General features: G+C 43.3%; 1 protein-coding gene across 1 annotated transcript in view; it reads left to right on the plus strand.

Moving 5' to 3' along the window:
* Positions 1–1852: 1852 nt before the first annotated feature.
* Positions 1853–19573, plus strand: part of LOC148146706 (uncharacterized) — a 59801-nt gene continuing 42080 nt past the window's right edge. Inside the window, 2 exon segments of the mRNA XM_087997549.1 lie at positions 1853–1912; positions 2872–2948. Coding sequence (XP_087853675.1) covers positions 1862–1912; positions 2872–2948 — 128 coding nt within the window. The 5' untranslated portion in view covers positions 1853–1861.

The following is a 19573-nucleotide window of genomic DNA, read 5'->3' on the forward strand; positions in this document are numbered from 1 at the left end:
CCAACTCGTCCACTCAGACTAGTTATCCTAACCTAAAGTAGTCCCATTTGCCTACACTTGGCCCATATCCCTCCAAACCATTCCTATTCATATACCCATCCAGATGCCTTTTAAATGTTGCAATTGTACCAGTCTCCACCACTTCCTCTGGCAGCTCATTCCATACCCGTACAACCCTCTGTGTGGAAAAGTTGCTCCTGAGGTCCCTTTTATATCTTTCCCCTCTCTCCTTAAACATATGCCCTCTAGTTCTGGAATTCCCCATCACAGGGAAAAGACTTTGTCTATTTACCCTATCCATGCCCCTCATAATTTTATAAACCTCTGTTAAAGTCACCCCTTAGACTCCGACATTCCAGGGAAAACAACCTCAGCCTTTTCAACCTCTCCCTATAGCTCAAATCCTCCAACCCTGGCAACATCCTTGGAAATATTTTCTGAACCTTTTCAACTTTCACAACATCATTCCAATAGGAGGGAGACCAGAATTGCACGCAATATCCCAAAAGGGACCTAACCAATGTCATGTACAGCTGCAATATAACCTCCCAACTCCTGTACTCAATGCTCTGACCAATAAAGAAAAGCATACTAAATGCCTTCTTCACTATCTTATCTACCTGCGACTCCACTTTCAAGGAGCCATGAACTTGCACTCCAAGGTCTCTTTGTTTAGCAACATTCCCTAGGCCCTTACCATTAAGTGTATAAGTCCTGCTTTGATGTCCTTTTCCAAAATGTAACACCTTGAATTTACCTAATTTAAACTCCATCTGCCACTCCTCAGCCCATTGGCCCATCTGATCAAGATCCTGTTGTACTCTGAGGGAACCTTCTTCGCTGTCCACTACACCTCCAATTTTGGTGTCATCTGCAAACTTACTAACTGTACCTCCTATGTTCACATCCAAATCATTTATATAAATGATGAAAAGTCATGGACCCAGCACCGGTCCTTGTGGCACACTGCTGGTCACAGGCCTCCAGTCTGAAAAGCAAATCTTCACCATCACTCCCTACCTTCGAGCCAGTTCTATATATGAATGGCTAGTTCTTCCTGATTCCTGAAGAAGGGCTTATGCCCGAAACGTCGATTCTCCTGTTCCCTGGATGCTGCCTGACCTGCTGCGCTTTTCCAGCAACACATTTTCAGCTTTGATCTCCAGCATCTGCAGACGTCACTTTCTCACCTAGTTCTCCCTGTATTCCATGAGATATAACCTTGCTAATCAGTCTCCCATGGGGAACCTTGTCAAATGCCTTACTGAAGTCCATATAGATCACATCCACCAATCTGCCCTTAATCAAGTTTGTGAGACATGATTTCCCACGCACAAAGCCATGCTGACTATTCCTAATCAGTCCTTGCCTTTCCAAACACATGTAAATCCTGTACCTCAAGATTCCCTCCAACAAGTTGCCCAACACAACGTCAGGCTCACTGGTCTATAGTTCCCTGGCTTGTCCTTACCACCTTTCTTAAATAGTGGCACCATGTTAGCCAACCTTCAGTCTTCCGGCACCTCACCTGTGACTATCGATGATACAAATATCTCAGCAAAAGTCCCAGTAATGACCTCCTTAGCTTCCCATGAAGTTGTAGGGTACACCTGATCAGGTCCTTAATGGACAGTTCGATTTAGAACCGAGATGAGGAGACATTTCTCCTCATGATGTAATATGTTAGAGTTAACCATTGTATTTATCCTGATGTTTGTGTCGATGGTTCTTGATCTATTCTGTCTATTTCTTGTTAAGACTCCTTCCTGATTCTTTTTTTCCTGTCTCAATTGTCTTATAGATGGATAAAGATAATGATGGCTACTTGTCTTGTGCCGAACTAGTAATAACTCTGAAAGAAATGGTCCCATTTGAGACACTCACTGATTCTGAAGAAATTTATATTTACAGGGTAAATGTATATTCAGCTGCTGAGAATGTTCTGTTTTATGTAATCATGGAGTCCTTCAGTCGCTGTGCTAACTCGAGGGTTCTTTCCTGGTTTTCCCTGTTCTGATGTCGAATTCTACCTTACAAGGCCCTATCTGCAATGGGTCCATTTTGATGCAAGTAGGCAAAAGTGAGGACTGCAGATGTTGGAAACCAGAGTTTAGATCAGGGTGGTGCTGGAAAAGCACAGCAGGTCAGGCAGCATCCGAGGAGCAGGAGAATCAACGTTTCGGGCAAAAGCCCTTCATCAGGAATGTCCTGATGAAGGGGTTTTGCCCGAAACGTCGATTTTCCTGCTCATCGGATGCTGCCTGACCTGCTGTGCTTTTCCAGCACCACCCTGATCTAAACCCATATTGTTGCAAGGGTCTGTCTTTGTGTAATTCCAGCGTGTTGGCAGGTGTAGGGGTTGCCTAAGTTAATCTAGGTTTAGGGAGTTTTGTTAAAGTCATTTATGAACAGAGACATCTTGGTGGAGTGTAATCCACAATTTAGTGTCATAACACAATCTCCATTTTTATGCCACTGTTACTCAATATTTTACTCAATTCTGGGTCTGCCAAGAATTATTCGAGCAATTAAATTATAATTATCAGTCAGGCTCACAATGCTGCTGGCTCATGTACCAGGCGTTGTACCTTCTCAATTAAACAACAACTTGGGGGGAATATTGTTCCCTTGAATGTTCCCCAAGACATGTCTTGACCAATCAGAACCAACTTGCTTTCCTTGAATTGCAACAAAAGCTTTACAATAACATTCTTCATAATGACACCTTAACCAATCTATGTCCACCCTCCACACCCTGTTTCTCATACCATATAAGTTATTGTTTCCTTTGAAATTTGATACGCTTGTATCTGGCCTGGTGCACAAATGAAAATATTTGATGGCATATCTTTTTTTCAATAAAACCTCCAGGTCCACAATGTTGCACCAGAACAAGGCAGTGCAGAAATGGGACTACATTACTTAACAATGGGCCTGGAGTACCACGGGTGTTGAATTTCCTCATTTTTGGGAAATTCAGGATCTCCAAACTATTTACTCACTCTGGAGAGGACACTCCAGTTTTGGAATTGCTTCCACATCTACAACAGAGGGTATTCACTCCCAACCTGCTGTGCTTTTCCAGCACCACACTCTCGACTCTGGAAGTGGTGTCCACCCTTGTCACAGAAAATGCTGCTGAGGTGGACAGACAGTTAACTATCAGGCCAGAGCACATAGTTCATGTGTTTCAATAACCTAAGGGTCATAGTTGGGACACCTCTGAATTAAATTGAACACTTTGAAAAGTGCATAATTTAGCCTGATGCATCACATTTAAAATATTAAATTTTGTTCCTGGAAAACCTCAGTCATTTTTCAGAATGAACTTTGTAATTGTGAGCTTCATTCAAAGGGTTGCTTAGTTTCTGCAGCCACATCTGATAATGGCATCGCTGTATACATAATTCAGGAGTGTGATGGAATAAGCCCCATTTGCCAGGACAGGAACAGCTCCAACAGCACTCAAAGCTTGACACTGTAGTGGTTGTAAAGACGTCAACCAGGCGGACCTCATAGAATATGAGTTCCTTGATTTGTGCTGTTAATCTGGTCCAATCAGGAAGCCCTGGCTGACAGATATAAACAGGAGTGTCAGAGATCCTGTTCACTTGGAGAGTTGGATCAGTGTCAAGGACTCTCCCCATCTAAATAAAGGGGGACTTGGTGATGGGATACTGTGGAGTTATTTCAGACACCATCCAGTACAAAGCATCCTGCTTGATTGACCCCTCATCTCCCACTTTCAAAGTTCACTGTCTTCACCAACACACAGTGGAAGCAGTGTGTACCATCTACAAGATACACTGCAACAACTTAACAAGGCTCCTGTGACAGCAGCTTCTGAATCTGCAACCTCTATACAGGACATTGGTGAGGCCACTTCTGGAGTACTGCGTACAGTCTGGTTGCCTTGCTATAGGAAGGACATTATTAAATTGGAGAGGGTGCAGAAAAAAATTCCAATGATATTATTGTGACTGGAGGGCTTGAGTTATAAGGTGATGCTGGATAGGCTGAAACGTTTTTTTATTGGAGCGTAGGATGTTGAGGAGTGACCTTGTAGAGTTTTATAAAATCATGGGGGCATAGATAAGGTGAATAGCAAAGATATTTTTCCCAGAATAGAGGAGTTCAAAATTAGAGGACATAATTTTAAGGTGATTGGAGGAAAATTTAAAAGGGACCTGAGGGGCAACTTTTTCACACAGGGGGTGGTGCATATATGGAATGGGCAGCCAGAGGAAGTAGTAGATGCAGGTATAGTCACAACATTTAAAAGATATTTGGACAGGTACATGTATAGTAATGGTTTAGAGGGATATGGGCCAAATGTTGGCAAATAAGACTGGTTTAGTTTGGGAAACTTGGTCAGCAAAGAGGAGTTGGGCTGAAGGGTCTGCTTCCATGCTGTTTGAATCTATGGCAGCAGATATATGGGAACACTAGGCAAAAGTGAGGACTGCAGATGCTGGAAACCAAAGTTTAGATCAGAGTGGTGCTGGAAAAGCATCTGAGGAGCAGGAAAATCAACGTTTCGGGCAAAAGCCCTTCAGCAGGATGCTGCTTGATCTGCTGTACTTTTCCAGCACCACTCTGATCTAAACATGGGAACACTACCTCTTCCACATTCTTCTGCAAACCACTCACCGTTCTGGCCCTGGAGTTTGCACATTCTCCCCGTGTCTGCGTGGATTTCCTCTGGGTGCTCCGGTGTCCTCCCACAATCCAAAGATGTGCAGGCCAGGTGGATTGGCAATGGGAAATGCAGGGTTACAGGGATAAGGTAAGGGGTGGGTCTGGGTAAGATGCTTTTCGGAGGGTCAGTGTGACTCGATGAGTCGAATGGCCTGCTTCCACACTGTAGGGATTCTATGGTTCCATGATTCTACTGGATGGGTCAGAATCTGAGAATTCTACAGTGATTAACTCACATCCGGACTCCTTAAAGCCTGTCTACATCTACGCAACACAAGCCAGGAGTGTGATGGAGTATTAAAAGGTAAAAACAATGACTGCAGGATTAGTGGTGCTGGAAGAGCACAGCAATTCAGGCAGCATCCGAGGACAGGCAAAATCGACGTTTCGGGCCCTTTGCCTGTCCTCGGATGCTGCCTGAATTGCTGTGCTCTTCCAGCACCACTAATCCAGAATGTGATGGAGTATTCCCTACCTCCCGGGATGAGTTTAGCTCCAACAACCCTCATTTATCCAACCTTTTCTGCATAACATAAATGACAATGATGTGAGGATTAGTAATGGTCTTGTCTTATCATTTAGACCATAACTGCCAAACTAAACAGTGGAAATCTGGCATTTAATTACTAAAAATACATCATGAATGGTTGCATGAAAAGTCATATTATTCTGGCAAAATCACATTTTATTTAGGATAATCAGATGCATTTCACGATATACTGGTGTTGGTGTGAGCATTTGTGAATTGGGAGATGTATCAAGAAATTGAGGTGGAAATCTGGATCTTCCCTCCCGGATTTCCAACTGAGGCGGTTTCCGAGCCTGTCTCTTTTTCTCTGAATCTCTGGCTGTTGAGAATGTGTTTTGGCTCCAATTCTGATTTCCCCTCTCTTGGAATTAACCCGGAGAACCAGTCTGTGCTTTGTCAATATGCTGAGGTTATAGAAAAGCAGAGCTAATGTGAAAAGCTATCGCAATTAGAGTTGGTGTATTAAATCCATCCTAATTTTAACAGCTAATTCCTGCTGCTTTTAAAAGTGGCTAATCCTAAAATACTAATTTACAAGTGGCCATTAGTAACCAGTGGATAAGCTTTGACTGCATTGTTAAAATATCCTCATTTCAGCTGTAAATTGACAGCATTGTTCCACTCTCAATAAATATTTCTCAATAGATAGTTTGATAACTTTGTTTAACTTGCACTGTCACCCCTCAAACATTGGAGATCAAGTCTTGTTCCAAAATCTTGAACACAAAACTCTACGCTGACTCCACTAGTCTTCATAGTGAAGGATGCTGTACTGTCGGAGATTCCATGTTTTGGATGAAATGTTAAAACCAAGTTCCTGTCCAATCTCTCAGGTAGATCTTAAGGATTCAATCTTATTATTTTAAAGAATGCAGGACCTTCTACTGCTTTTGCTGTTTCAAATGTTGTAAAATTATTTATTTTGATCCTGATTACACAGCAGCCTGTTTCCCTTGTTTGGTCCTCAATCCAAAATAGCAAGAAAGAAATGTAGTTGTCGTTATAATCTGGGGAATGAGCAGGGGAAGGTGAACAGGGCAAAAAGACAGCCCCTTGAAAGCTCCTTCACAGGTATGAAGAGTTTATATACAAACACAACCCCAATCATCCAAGCTGCTTCCACTATCTACTGCCATCCCACCAAAGGCTGCTTATGAGTAGAGATTGAGTCGATTAGGATTGTATTCACCGGAGTTCAGAAGAATGAGGGGGATCTCATAGAAACCTCTAAAATTCGAAAAGGAGTAGACAGGGCAGATGCAGGAAGGGTGTTCCTGAAGTTCAGAGCCAGTGTCCATCACTTAAGGTTAAAGGGTAAATATTTTAGATTGAGATGAGGGGGAATGTCTTCATCCAGAGAGTGGGGAGCCTGTGGATCTCTCTACCACAGAAAGTAGTTGAGGCCAGACATTATGTGTTTTGAAGAAGACAGTAGATATAGCTCTTGTGGCTAAAGGGATCAAGGGATATGGTGGGAGGGTGGGTTTAGGGTATTGAGCCTAATGATCAGCCATAATCACAATGAAAGGCAGAGCTGGCTCGAAGGGCCGAATGGCCTACTCCTGCTCCTAACTTCTATGTTTCTATGTTTGTACTATTTTCATTTTGAAATGAAAAAGCTGCAGAACAGAAGAATTTAAATAAGAAAATAAAAGAACATTACACAGCATGGGTGCAAATACTGGAAGTGTTTCCCTCTGCAATAACCTCTTTATGGATTGCTTAATTAATAGAGGGCTGTAAGGGACTGGAAGTTGGGTTAACAGTGGGTCAGATCATTGCTCACCCTTTGCTGTGCTCTCTGTCAGTTTAAAGGGAACACAATGAGAAAGACTGTTATAGTCATTTAGTACAGAAAAGGCCCTTCAGCCCATCTGGCCTCCACTACCTTACCAGGCAGCGCATTCCAGTTTCCTACACTTGTTCTGTCCTTTGGATACCCGAGGTAATGGTTCCTAAAGAAATACCATGGTTTGGGTGAAATTGGCAGGATTTGACCCAAACATTGGATTCCTCACTCCGTCTAGATGTGCAATGTCAATTCACTGTACTGTTCTAGTGTGAGGTGGTTCACAAACTGTGGGTCAATTTTCTCTAATATCCCTTTATCCCATTGACCACTCAACACTCAATTCCTGAAGAAGGGCTCATGCCCGAAATGTCGATTCTCCTGCTCCTTGGATTCTGACTGATTGCTGCGTTTTTCCAGCAACACATTTTCAGCTCTGATCTCCAGCATCTGCAGTCCTCACTTTCTACTCAACACTAAAGCAAAATACATTGGATGGTGTAAATCTGAATTAACAATTAAATCATCTAGTTTAGGAAGTAGTACTACCGATGAGCTCCAGCTGAGTTGATTAGATTTGGTCAAACAATTTTCCACCACATACTGATTTTTCATTTGCACTTGAACTTGCTTATCTTGGCTCAAATGATAAGGATGATGTTTTATCCAGATAAATAGATGTTTTTCTGGTTGGCAATCAATGGCTAGTGGTGTGCCTCAGGGATCAGTGTTGGGATCACAATTGTTTATCATTTACTAGGATGATTTAGAGTTGGGGACTAAGTATAGTGTGTCAAAGTTCACAGATGACACTAAGATGAGTGAGAGCAAAGGGTGCAGAGGACACTGAAAGTCTGTAGAAGGATATACATAGATTAAGAGAATGGGCAGGGGTCTGGTAGATGGAGTACAATGTTGGTAAATGTGAGGTACTCCATTTTGGTTGGAATAACAGCAAACTGGACTATTATTTAAATAATGAAAAATTGCAGCATGCTGCTCAGAGGGACCTGGATGTTCTTGTGCATGAATCACAAAAAGGTGGTTTGCAGATGCAGCAGGTAATTAAGAAGGCAAATGAAATATTGTCCTTCATTGCTAGAGAGATGGAGGTTATGTCACAGCTGCACAGGGTGCTGGCGAGGCCACACCTGGAGTACTGCATGTACTTGCGAAAGGATGTACTGGCACTGGAGGGCGTGCAGAGGGGGTTCACTAGGTTGATTCTGGAGTTGAGAGATTGGCTAATGAGGAGAGATTGAGTAGACAAGGACTATACTCATGGAATTTAGACGAATGAGGCAGGATCTTATTGATGCAGATACAATTATGAAGGGAATAGATAAGTTAGAAGCAGGACAGTTGTTTCCACTGGTGGGTGAAACTAGAATGAAGGGGCATAACCTCAAAATAAGGGGGAGCAGATGTAGGACTGAGTTGAGGAGGAACTTCTTTACCAAAAGGGTTGTGCATCTGTGGAATTGCCAACAATGCATGTTGAATTTCCATCCTAGTTGAAGTTACTGCAAAGGTCCCACACTCTCAAACACACTCCCTCACCAGAGCTGTGTGACTTTCAGATTAATATCACCACCAGTCACTTCTCTTTCTAATGAGGGACTAGCCCTATCATCCTCTGGGACTATGATGATTTTATTCTAATCACATTTGCCATGACTTGGGCTATAGTCTTATATTCTATGACATTTCATTTACTCATCAAAATATCGCTTAAGTGTCTTGAGGGTTCCCGACTCTACAACCCTTTTACGCAGTGAGTTCCAGATACTCACCACCTTCTGCAGTGAAAATACCTTTCCTCAAATCTCTCTGCACCTCCTGACCCTTTTATCTTAAAACTGTGTCCCCTACTCCTCTACTAAGGAGAAACAGTTACATAGAACATGGAACATAGAACATTACAGCACAGTACAGGCCCTTCGACCCTCGATGTTGCGCCGCCCTGTCATACTAATCTGAAGCCCATTCCACCTATACTATTCCATGTATGTCCATATGCCTGTCCAATGACGACTTAAATGCCCCTAAAATTTGCGAATGTTCTCCCTTCGTACCCTGTCTAAGCCCCTCAGAACTTTGTACACTTCAATCAGATCTCCCCTCAGCCTTTCCCACTCTCAGTAAATAACCCAGCCTATCTTGGCTCTCTTCATCACTGAATTGCTCCAGCCCAAGCAACATCCTGGTGAATTCCTTCTGTACCAGTGCACCAAGTGCAATCATATCCCTCCTACGGTATGCAGACCAAACCCACACAGTGCTCCCGCTGGACTAATGTTATATAACTCTCCAGAACTCCTCAGCCTCAGCTTCAGTGTGGGGAGCTGTCTGTGCAAACCTACTTAATTCTGAATCCAGTTCCTGAGCCTCAATTAATGAAAGCATTCAAACATTTCTTTTGAATTAACCTCATTCTTAAATCGAGTTTCAGCTGCCTGAATATCTTCTTGCAGTATCACGGTGACTTCTGGGGATGGACTTTTGTTCAGCCATTGCTGTGGTCACTGTGCAGGATGGAAAAATATCCAGAACCTGTTCCTGCAACTATTCCATCTCTTTAACCTGAATTGGACTTTCTATGGTTATAGGCAAAACTATGACTTTCACTCCTGCCAGGAGTATTTCAACTCCACCCAGAAGTAATTTCTTATCTACTCCAATGAGCACTAGTCCAGGCAAGTCACACTCCAATTGGATCTTGTACAGTGGAACTGGAATATATTCTCCCAGGCAAAAGTAAGGACTGCAGATGCTGGAAACCAGAGTCTAGATTAGAGTGACGCTTAAAAGCACAGCAGGTCAGGCAGCATCCGAGGAGCAGGAAAATTGATGTTTCGGGCAAAAGCCTTTCATCAGGAATACACTCTTCACCTATCCTATTTAGTGCTTTTGGAGCAGCACAGTGGCTCAGTGGTTAGCACTGCTGTGCTGCCTCGTAGCACCATGGACCCGGGTTCAATTCCAGCCTTGGGCGACTGTCTGTGTGGAGTTGCACATTCTCCCCGTGTCTGCGTGGGTTTCCTCCAGTTTCCTCTCACAGTTCAAAGATGTGCAGGTTTGGTGGATTGGCCATGCTAAATTGCCCATAGTGTCCAGGGATGTGTCAGTTAGGTCTGTTAGACATGAGAAATGCAGGGCTAGGGTAGGGGGAGTGTGGGTCTGGATGGTTGCTCTTCAGATGATCTGTGTGGGCCTTTTGAATGAATGGCCTATTCCCACAGCATGAGGATTCTATGACAGTTTTGTTTTCACTGGAGAGAAATCTTTTTTTTCCCCAGTTTGAATAGCCCTGATTCCCATAGAATAGTTATGAGCTTGGCTACATCATTTGGAGGAGAAAGTGAGGACTGCAGATGCTGGAGATCAGAGCTGAAAATGTGTTGCTGAAAAAGTGCAGCAGGTCAGGCAGCATCCAAGGAGCAGGAGAATTGACGTTTCGGGCATGAGCCCTTCTTCAGGAATGAGGAAAGTGTGCCAAGCAGGCTAAGATAAAGGTAGGGAGGAGGGACTTGGGGGAGGGGCGTTGGAAATGCGATAGGTGGAAGGAGGTTAAGGTGAGGGTGATAGGCCAGAGTGGGGATGGGGGCGGAGAGGTCAGGAAGAAGATTGCAGGTTAGGAAGGTGGTGCTGAGTTCAAGGGTTGGGACTGAGACAAGGTGGGGGGAGGGGAAATGAGGAAACTGGAGAAATCTGAGTTCATCCCTTGTGGTTGGAGGGTTCCTAGGCGGAAGATGAGGCGCTCTTCCTCCAGCCATCGTGTTGCTATGGTCTGGCGATGGAGGAGTCCAAGGACCTGCATGTCCTTGGTGGAGTGGGAGGGGGAGTTGAAGTGTTGAGCCACGGGGTGGTTGGGTTGGTTGGTCCAGGTGTTCCAGAGGTGTTCTCTGAAACATTCCGCAAGTAGGCGGCCTGTCTCCCCAATATAGAGGAGGCCACAACAACTCCATTATTTTAAGGTAAAGTTCCTTATCCCTCTCTTCCTTTCTCATCTGCAAAGCTAATTTGAGTTTTCTAATTTTCTTTTCAGTTTCTTATTTTCCCCATTGGAATTCTGTCTTCAGCATATTAATTTCAAGTTGTTTTAATTTTTCCACATGCTCAAACTTTAACCAAACCAATGCTACCTGATTCTGACATTTCACTGCATGGAATACCTGGTGTCTGTTATATTTCTGCGAAACACAATTATTGTACTAGAATTTCAATTCTGTCGGTCTTTCTAGCCTTAGCAAGTAGCTTCACTCCAACCTTCCTGCCAACTCAACTAACCAGACCTTTTCAGTTTAATTTCAAAGTGTCAGGGATAACTCTGCTATCTGCAGGAAGTTATTGCAATTTCTTATTTGTAATACAGAACCTGGTGTTTTCTTCGCCATTATCACTTAATTATACTGCATCCAAATCTTCATTGCATCGGTTTTGCGATGATCTTGGCCAATAGGATTCTGGGTAATCCAAGATGGAGGACGGGAAGAATATTTGGCTGTAACAGCTGCTCCTTTTTTGAGTTATTTTAGGTGTTGGAGGTGATTTCCTCGAATTCCAGGAGCAGCAATTACTGTTTTATACACTATTGCATTGTTTTGGAACTTGGAGAAAAAAAAGTCAAAGCAAGCACTTTCAAAAGGGAGAAGAACTGACAATGGTCAGTGCAGGAGAGAGAGAGAGAGAGAGACAGAGAAAGAAACCCACACTGCGAACTGACAGAGCAGTGAACCTGTGCAGTTACTGCCTTTGCTGTTTGAATTCATGTAATTCTGGACATCGGAGTGCATCTGGGAAAATTAAAAAACAGTGAAATTCACAACTAATCTTCGGGGAACCTATCTGGGAGAGGTCACAGCATAGAAAGAGAAGTGAATATTTAAGCATGACCTTACAGAAAGTCTGCAATAGTGAGTGGAGTGGGTTCTTTCTTGATTATATGTTTTATTGTGCTTTGTCTCTTGATTACACTTAAAATATAAGCCATGAGTATTACTTTAACCTGGAGCAGTGTTTTGTAGAGGAATAAGACAGTGCTATTTTCTGGGTCTGTAGATCGAAAGAAGCAAAAATGGCCTATAGTAGAGTGATATGCTCTTCTTGTCGGATGTGGGAGTTTAGGGAGAGTTTACATGTTGCTGAGGATTATATGTGCAATAAATGCTATTGGTTGCGAATCCTATCAGTTGGAAAGGCAGTTAGAGGCAATGAGGAATTTACAAGAGCAAGGGGATGTGATGGATGGCAGTTATAGGAAGGGGGAAAGTCTCAGATACAGTCACATAGATGGGTTAACTCCAGGAAAGGTAAGAGAGGTAGGCAAGTAGTGCAGGAGTCTTCTGTGGCGATCCCCATTTCAAACAGGTATGCTGTTTTAGAAAATGTAGTGGGTGATGGAATCTCAGGGGAACATAGCATGAACAGCTAAGTTTCTGGTATTGAGACGAGCTCTAATGTAATGAGAGGTACGTCGGGTTCCAAGCGATAGATTGTGTTAGGGGACTCTCTAGTCCAAGGCCAGCAGTGAAAAATCTGAATGGTGTGTTGCTTAACTGCTGCGAGGATCAAGGATATCTCGGAGAGGGTGCAGAATGTTCTCAAGGAGGAGAGGGGCCAGCAGGAGGTCATTGTATAGTTGGAAACAATGACATAGGAAGGGAAAAGGTTGAGATTCTGAAGGGAGATTGCAGATAGTTAGGCAGGAATTTAAAAAGGAGGTCCTCAAGAGTAGTAATATCTGGATTAATCCCGGTGCTAAGAGCTACTGAGGGCAGAAAGAGGAAAACAGAGCAGATGAATGCATGGCTGCGGAGCTGGTGTATGGGAGAAGGATTCACATTTTTGGATCATTGGAAGCTGTTTTATGTTGGAAGTGATCTGTACAAGAAGGACAGATTGCACCTACATTGGAAGGGGACTAATATACTGGCAGGGAGATTTCCTAGAGCTGCTCGGGACAATTTAAATTAATAAAGTTGGGGTGCGGGGGAGGTGGGATCCAGGGAGATAGTGAGGAAAGATTTCAATATGAGACTGGTACAGTTGAGAACAAAGGCGAGTCAAACAGTCAGGGGAGGCAGATACAAAGCAGAGAGCAAGATAGAACTGATAAATTAAACTGCATTTATTTCAAAGCAAGAGGCCTAACAGGGAAGGCAGATGAACTCTGGGCATGGTTAGGATCATGGGACTGGGATACCATAGCAATTACGGAAACATGGCTCAGGGATGGGCAGGACTGGCAGCTTAATGTTCCAGGTTACAAATGCTACAGGAAGGACAGAAAGGGAGGCAATAGAGGAGGGGGAATGGCGTTTTTGGTAAGGGATAGCATTACAGCTGTGCTGAGGGAGGATATTCCCAGAAATACATCCAGGGAAGTTATTTGAGTGGAACTGAGAAATAAGAAAGGGTGGCACGTTGGCTCAGTGGTTAGCACTGCTGCGTCACAGCACCAGGGTCCCAGGTCCGATTTCAGCCTCGGGTGACTGTCTGTGTGGAGTTTGCACATTCTCCCCGTGTCTGCGTGGGTTTCCTCCGGGTGCTCCGGTTTCCTCCCACAGTCCAAAGATGTGCAGGTTAGGTGAATTGGCCATGCTAAATTGCCCAAAGTGTTAGATGCGTTAGTCAGAAGGAAATGGGACTGGGTGGGTTACTCTTCGGAGGGTCGGTGTGGACTTGTTCGGCTGAAGGGCCTGTTTCCACACTGTAGGGAATCTAATCTAATCTTATTGGGATTATAGAAAAATTGAGAAACAAACTTGTAAGGAGATCTCAGTTATCTGTAAGAATAATAGGGTGGTTATGGTAAGGGATTTTAACTTTCCAAATATAGACTGGGATTGCCATAGTGTTAAGGGTTCAGATGGAGAGGACTTTGTTAAGTGCGTACAATAAAAGTTTCTGATTCAGTATGTGGATATACATACTAGAGAATGTGCAAAACTTGACCTATTCTTGGGAAATAAGGCAGGCCAGATGACTGAGGTGTTAGTGGGGGAGCACTTTCAGGCCAGCGACTATAACTCTATTCGTTTTAAATTAGAGATGGAAAAGGATAGACCAGATCTAAAAGTTGAATTTCTAAATTGGAGGAAGGCCAATTTTAACGGCATTAGGCAAAATCTTTCAAAAGCTGATTGGGGGCAGATGTTCTTACGTAAAGGGATGGATGGAAAATGGGAAGCCTTCAGAAATGAGATAACAAGAATCCAGAGAAAGTATATTCCTGTTAGGATGAAAGGAAAGGCTGGGAGATATAGGGACTGCTGGATGACTAAAGAAATTGAGGGTTTGGTTAAGAAAAAGAAGGAAGCATATGTCAGGTATAGACAGGATAGATCGGGTGAATCCTTAGAAGAGTATAAAGGCAGTAGGAGTATACTTAAGAGGGAAATCAGGAGGGCAAAATGGGGACATGGGATAGCTTTGACAAATAGAGTTAAGGAGAATCCAAAGGGTTTTTACAAATACATTAAGGACAAAAGGGTCACCAGGGAGAGAATAGGACCCCTCAAAGATCAGAAGAATCGATGTTTCGGGCATGAGCCCTTCTCCCGAAACGTCGATTCTCCTGCTCCTTGGATGCTGCCTGACCTGCTGCGCTTTTCCAGCAACATATTTTCAGCTCTGATCTCCAGCATCTGCAGTCCTCACTTTCCCCTCAAAGATTAGCAAGGCAGCCTTTTTGTGGAGTCACTGGAGATGGGAGAAATACTAAATGAGTATTTTGCATCAATAGTTACTTTGGAAAAGGTTATGGAGGATATAGAATATAGTGAAATAGATGGTGACATCTTGAAAAATGTCCATATTACAGAGGAGGAAATGCTGGATGCCTTGAAACGCATAAAAGTGGATAAATCCACATGACCTGATCAGGTGTACCCTAACACTCTGTGGGAAGCTAGGGAAGTGATTGCTAGGTCTTTTGCTGAGATATTTGTATCATTGATAGTCATAGGTGAGGTGCCGGAAGACTGGAGGTTGGCTAACATGGTGCCACTGTTTAAGAAAGGTGGTAAGGACAAGCCAGGGAACTATAGACCAGTGAGCCTGATGTCAGTGATGGGCAAGTTGTTGGAGGGAATCCTGAGGGACAGGATGTACATGTATTTGGAAAGGCAAGGACTGATTAGGGATAGTCAACATGGTTTTATGCATGGAAAATTATGTCTCACAAACTTGATTGAGTTTTTTGAAGAAGTACCAAAGAGGATTGATGAGGGCAGAGCGGTAGATGTGATCTATGTGGACTTCAGTAAGGCGATCGACAAGGTTCCCCATGGGAGACTGGTTAGCAAGGTTAGATCTCATGGAACACAGGGAGAATGCGCCATTTGGATACAGAACTGGCTCAAAGATAGCAGACAGAGGGTGGTGGTGGAGGGTTGTTTTTTAGACTGGAGGCCTGTGACCAGTGGAGTGCCACAAGGATGTGCTGGGTCCATGACTTTTCATCACTTATATAAATGATTTGGATGCGAGCATAAGAGGTATAGTTAGTAATTTTGCAGATGACACCAACATTGGAGGTGTAGTGGACAGCGAAGAAGGCTACCACAGATTACAACAGGATCTGGACCAGATGGGCCAATGGGCTGAGAAGTGGCAGATGGAGTTTAATTTAAAGAAATGTGAGGTGCTGCATTTTTGGAAAGCAAATCTTAGCAGGACTTATACACTTAATGGCAAGGTCCTGGGAATGTTGCTGAGCAAAGAGACCTTGGAGTGCAGGTTCATAGCTCCTTGAAAGTGGATAGTGAAGAAGGCGTTTGGTATGCTTTCCTTTATTGGTCAGAGTATTGAGTACAGGGGTTGGAAGGTCATGTTGCGGCTATACAGGTTAGGCTACTGTTGGAATATTGTGTACAATTCTGGTCTCCTATCTATCAGAAAAATGTTGTGAAACTTGAAAGGGTTCAGAAAAGATTTACAAGGATGTTGCCAGGGTTGGAGGATCTGAGCTACAGTGAGAGGCTGAACAGGCTGGGGCTGTTTTCCTTGGAGCATCGGAGGCTGAGGGGTGACCTTATAGAGATTTACAAAATTATGAGGGGCATGGATAGGGTAAATAGACAAAGTCTTTCCCTGGGGTGAGGAAGTCCAGAACGAGAAGGCATAGGATAAGAGGGGAAAGATATAGAAGAGACCTAAGGGACAACTTTTTCACACAGAGGGTGGTATGTGTATGGAATGAGCTGCCAGAGGAAGTGATGGAGGCTGGTACAATTGCAACATTTAAAAGGCATCTGGATGGGTATATGAATAGGAAGGGTTTGGAGGAATATGGGTCAGATGCTGGCAGGTGGGACTAGATTGGGTTGGGATATCTGGTCAGCATGGACGAGTTAGACTGAAGGGTCTGTTTTTGTGCTGTACATCTCTATGACTTTATGACTCTATAAGACCTCCGGTGTTGTTCTGACCATATTGGGAAAGTGCACAGAGTATCAAGCTCCAGTACGCCTGAGTCTGTCACAAAGTTAATGTTTTAATCAAAATGTGCTATGTTCTAAATTTACTTGTCTGATAGTCAGGTTAATAGAACATACTGCTCAGGTTCCTATTCTTAACTACTGTTTATTAAAAATGCATATGTTTTAGACAAAGGTAAACAAAACCAAAAGCTATTCTATAATTCTACTAGTTGAAACTCTAACCCCCGTTTAAACCCCTATGCATGCATACAGACAAATGAAGAGTTATTGGTACTATGGGTGGAGGGAAAAACAGGGAGATACAGTTCAATCTGCAGGCTTTGTTATGGTGTTCATTTTTTGCTTTCCCATGCCTTCTATTCTTTGAGTTCTTTTCTCCACGTTCTATCACTTCTTTGTAAGAGGCACAGGGTGATTGTGCTCCAAATTACAAAGTCTCTTAGTTACTCAATAAATGCAACAAGCTTATGACCACTGTTGGGAGAGAATAGCTGGCTTTCTTCAGGTTTTGGCAATTTCAGCTTTTATGCATAGAGAGACAGAGAGCATCTGATCCTCTAACAGACCAGGGGTTTCTGTCAGACTGGAAAACGTCTGCCTTTGTATCATTCACGCTCACAATCTATTCTGCTGCTCAGAAACTAATCCAAGAACTCCCGTCAGGCTGATGACCTTTGGCAAATACAATTGATTGTAATTGTACAAACCAGTCAGCTACCTGTCGCTAGCCAAATCTCACTCTGCACACACATCCAGTACAAACTGTCCTTCTCACGTCCCCGCTGCGTGCAAAAGCAGTGTAAACATAACTCACAAAGACCTCGAGGAACTTGTTTTCAAATGTGTGGCCATTCCTTCCACAGTCCATAAGTTTCCAGCAGTCCTTTCTCCATTAAACTATGCAGTGTTTAGAATAGGTAGAGCATCTTTTCTTGATAGTGATGAACACTATTCATGTCACTGTAGCAGTGTGAAACAGCTAGCTTCACTGGTTACTTAAATGTTTGAGCTGTCTTACCCTTCCAGGGTAACCTGTGGGACACTGGGTACATTTCTGGATCATTTTAGGGCCTTCCATGAGTTTCCTTGATATTCAGTGAGAAATGATCTGATATGGGTAGTACCATCCTGGAGGGTGATGTTAGCAATCATCACTAACTGGTACATTCTCAATGGAAATGCCTCTATGAAATAGTTGACTTGCTGACCAAATGTCACTCAACACAGAATAAATGTTGTGTTCCCCTTACTTCGGCATTCTTGTGAATTGTCCTGATGAGAGCAAAATGAAAAGCTTCAGCAACACTCAGGTTCTGTAGGACTAAACAAGAATGTTTTGGATAAATGCATTCCTCCACCACTGGTGCCATGACTTTAGCTGCCTGGGCCCTCAGCTCTGGAATTCCTTTCCATGAATCTCCGTCTCTCTAGTTTTCTTTTTTTTTTCTGCTTTAAGACACTCCATTAACTCACCTCTTTGACTAAGCATTTAGTCACCTGTACTAACATCACCTCATCAGCTCAGTGTCAATTTATATTCCATACTGCCCCAGTAGGGTACCTTGGGAGGGTTCATTGCAATGTATAAAGGTGCTATATAAATGCATGCTGCTGTTTTATTCAACATCAGTCACACTCCTGTAATCTCATGGTCAGTGCCAAAAACAGATGAAAGTAATTGCACTGATCTGCGCTGATTTGTCCCAGCTCATACAGGGTTTCGTGCTTGGCTTACGGTCATTGTCTGGTGACAGCAATTCACTGTCCGTTTTGCAGGATCGTTACCGTTCCTGTCGACATTATTTTCTGTCAGTGTTGCCTCCTGTGTGTGCTGCTTCTCTAACGGTGGAACATTAACCGTTCAAACACGAGATTGGAGTATTTTACCTCTGCTGCTTAATAATCAGTTTGGGAGCTCATTAGTGTACAGGCAATGCAGGACTAAATGCTGTCATGCAGTATATAGCAAGGAACAGCGTGGTAAAACAGAATCACTTTTTGTTTCTGCTTAATTATGGTGAAACCTTTTCATTGTCAAGCAGCGGGTGAGGATAGAGTCTGCCACTGTAGCAGACGTTTTTATCCGTTACTCTTCCGAAATCAGACTGTGTCCTCTTTATTGTTTGGACCCAGCACCAGCCCATGTCTGTAAGCAATCACAATGCCATCAGCCTTGCTCACCATCATGATTATCATGAATACCACACAAAAGTTAACTGCCTCACTTAAAGAATGACATTGCTCTGCTGAGCTCTGTCTCGTCCCTGAGGTGACAACAACCAGGTTTAAGTTCAAACGTAAATGATCAGAATGCAGCTTCAGATGAGGAGCTGCCATCCAGCCAGTCCATTCAAAAGAAAATCAGAGTTCAAAGCTGCACTTTCTTAATGTTCAGTCTGTGTCCTTTGTACCTTGTGAACAAGTCTGTCCATTGGGGCCCATCTCTTGGTTTTCCTGAGTTGTTACAACTGATTGGCTATTTCAGAGACAGTTAGGTGTCAAGGCCATTATTGTGGGTCTGGAATCACATTGTACATCCCTGGATCACGTAAGAAAAGCAGCCTTCCTTCCCTAAAAAGGCATTAGTTTGGGCTTTCATGATCAGTTTTGCAGCAACCAAATTTTTATTGGAATTCAAAGCCTCCCACTCTCAGGATTATAGCTCCATTAACAGAAGCCTTGCGCTGATGTACCTGGAGGACATCAGTGAATCAAGTGGATTTTTATCACAATCCATTAGCTTCTCCAGTCATACTTTCCTGATGCTTGCTCTGATTTACTCACTTTGATCTCACAATTGACCACAGTTGAACATTGAGCCCATGACTACAGGATTATTTATTCTGAATAATAACCATGGTACTTACAGTGACAGTGTGTCTCAATGCACAGCACTACCATCTCCCAGCCAGGTAATTGTGTGTCACTCCAGAAACATGAAGACCTAATTTCAGCTGATGTTCCTGGACTAACACCAAGTAGAAATGTCTTCACCCAAAGAGTGGGCAAATGTGAGTACTGCAGATGCTGGAGATTAGAGTCAAGATTGGAGTGGTGCTGGAAAAGCACAGTAGGTCAGGCAGCATCTGAGGAGCAGGAAAAATCGACATT

Source organism: Chiloscyllium plagiosum, unplaced genomic scaffold (assembly GCF_037043375.1).
Source record: "Chiloscyllium plagiosum isolate Xiang-an unplaced genomic scaffold, Cpla_swu_hap1 HiC_scaffold_19, whole genome shotgun sequence".
In the NCBI taxonomy this organism is placed as follows: domain Eukaryota; kingdom Metazoa; phylum Chordata; class Chondrichthyes; order Orectolobiformes; family Hemiscylliidae; genus Chiloscyllium; species Chiloscyllium plagiosum.